The 1,634-nt window shown below is 36.5% G+C and overlaps 1 protein-coding gene across 1 annotated transcript in view; it reads left to right on the forward strand.

The window, feature by feature from the left end:
* Positions 1-381: 381 nt before the first annotated feature.
* Positions 382-1,634, forward strand: part of Miro (mitochondrial Rho GTPase) — a 29,092-nt gene continuing 27,839 nt past the window's right edge. Inside the window, exons 1-2 of the mRNA XM_070137468.1 lie at positions 382-589; positions 1,115-1,309. Coding sequence (XP_069993569.1) covers positions 397-589; positions 1,115-1,309 — 388 coding nt within the window. The 5' untranslated portion in view covers positions 382-396. The remainder of the gene's footprint in view (positions 590-1,114; positions 1,310-1,634) is intronic.

The following is a 1,634-nucleotide window of genomic DNA, read 5'->3' on the forward strand; positions in this document are numbered from 1 at the left end:
TCTTTTCTTTCTTTCTTTCTTTCTTTTTTTCTTTCTTTCTTTCTTTCTTTCTTTCTTTCTTTCTTTCTTTCTTTCTTTCTTTCTTTCTTTCTTTCTTTCTTTCTTTCTTTCTTTCTTTCTTTCTTTCTTTCTTTCTTTCTTTCTTTCTTTCTTTAGCATTTTTACCCCCCTGAAAATAATCCTCTCACACAGACAATACTTCCCCACATTACAGTGAAATGTGAATCCAGAACTTACATTTGGGTTCTCCCCCCTTCCCCTTGTGGGCCAATCACTAATGTTTGCAGTGGTTGTGTGTGTATGATACTATACACCAATCCACATAAAAGACTATTTTTTACTCATTATTCAGTCCATAAAGAGAGAGATTATCAGTATTTGGCAACTACGTGAGCTATGTTGGGTGCTCAGAGCACCACCAGAACCAGTAAGGCTACAGCTGTAGACAGGAGCACATCCGTGTGGTCTCACCTTAGCATCCACTGTCAGTTTGCTATCAGCATGCCCCGTCTATCTAAGAAATCCCATAGATATCGTGAGAGAGCTTTGATAAATGCCAGGAGACGACATCAAAGATGTAGGGGACCAGGTATCATGAACTTGTAAATTTGACCTATTACCTCCAGAGAGACTGAGAGTGAGAGTGAGAACAGCTCTCCTGAAAAATATACGTGTTATGTATAAAATGTTAACTTTTTCAAATGTCAATATACATTTTATTACATCTTTCTTAAAAGTACATGAGCAAGTGCGTCAATATTTATTTGAAAGTTTAAGACAATGAGAGGAAAACATTTTTTTTTTTTTTTTCCTATTTGTTATATGTCTACAATCATTGTTCATACTCTTTTTCTGTACCATTAAAGGTACTTGCTCTGCAGAATAGAATGTGTAGATATCCCTCTAGTGTGGCTTCCAGTGCCTTCCTAATATACATAACTGTTACCTAAGTTAAACTATACATTTTGTATGATATTCTATTCAGTTACCTATAATTCCCCAACTACTATAACTCTAGTACTTCTGTTATTGTTATTACTACTAGGAACTACAACAAATGATACTACTATTAGTATAATTACAGCACTAACTTTCTTGTTCCCTTCCCCCACAGGCAGCATGGGGGGGAGTCACAGGCGAGGAGTGCGCATCCTCCTCCTAGGGGATGCTGGCGTGGGGAAGACATCACTTATCCTCTCGCTGGTGTCAGAGGAATTCCCAGAGCAAGTACCCCCACGTGCTGAGGAAATCACCATCCCACCTGATGTCACGCCAGAGAAGGTTCCTACGCATATTGTGGATTATTCAGGTGATTTTTTGTTTTATCCTTATTAACCCCCCCTCTCCCCCCTCTCTAGCATTGTCTCCTTTTTTTTAATGAATTATATCTTGTGGAAATGTTTCCACAATTTTCTCATAAATATCATAACTAGTTAATTAATTAATATGGTACAGTTACTTAATCTAATAGTACTAAAATATCATTATTCTGGTGATTCTTTCTTCCTGTTTGTTCTTTAGTCTTAGTTCTCATTCAAGAATGTATCAAATACACCAGGAATAAATTCACATGGTGGATTGAATAACAAATCACACTTATTTTCCACCACTTTAATGATAAAATGATTCTATAG

Source organism: Penaeus vannamei, chromosome 23 (genome assembly GCF_042767895.1).
Source record: "Penaeus vannamei isolate JL-2024 chromosome 23, ASM4276789v1, whole genome shotgun sequence".
NCBI classification, from domain to species: Eukaryota; Metazoa; Arthropoda; class Malacostraca; order Decapoda; family Penaeidae; genus Penaeus; species Penaeus vannamei.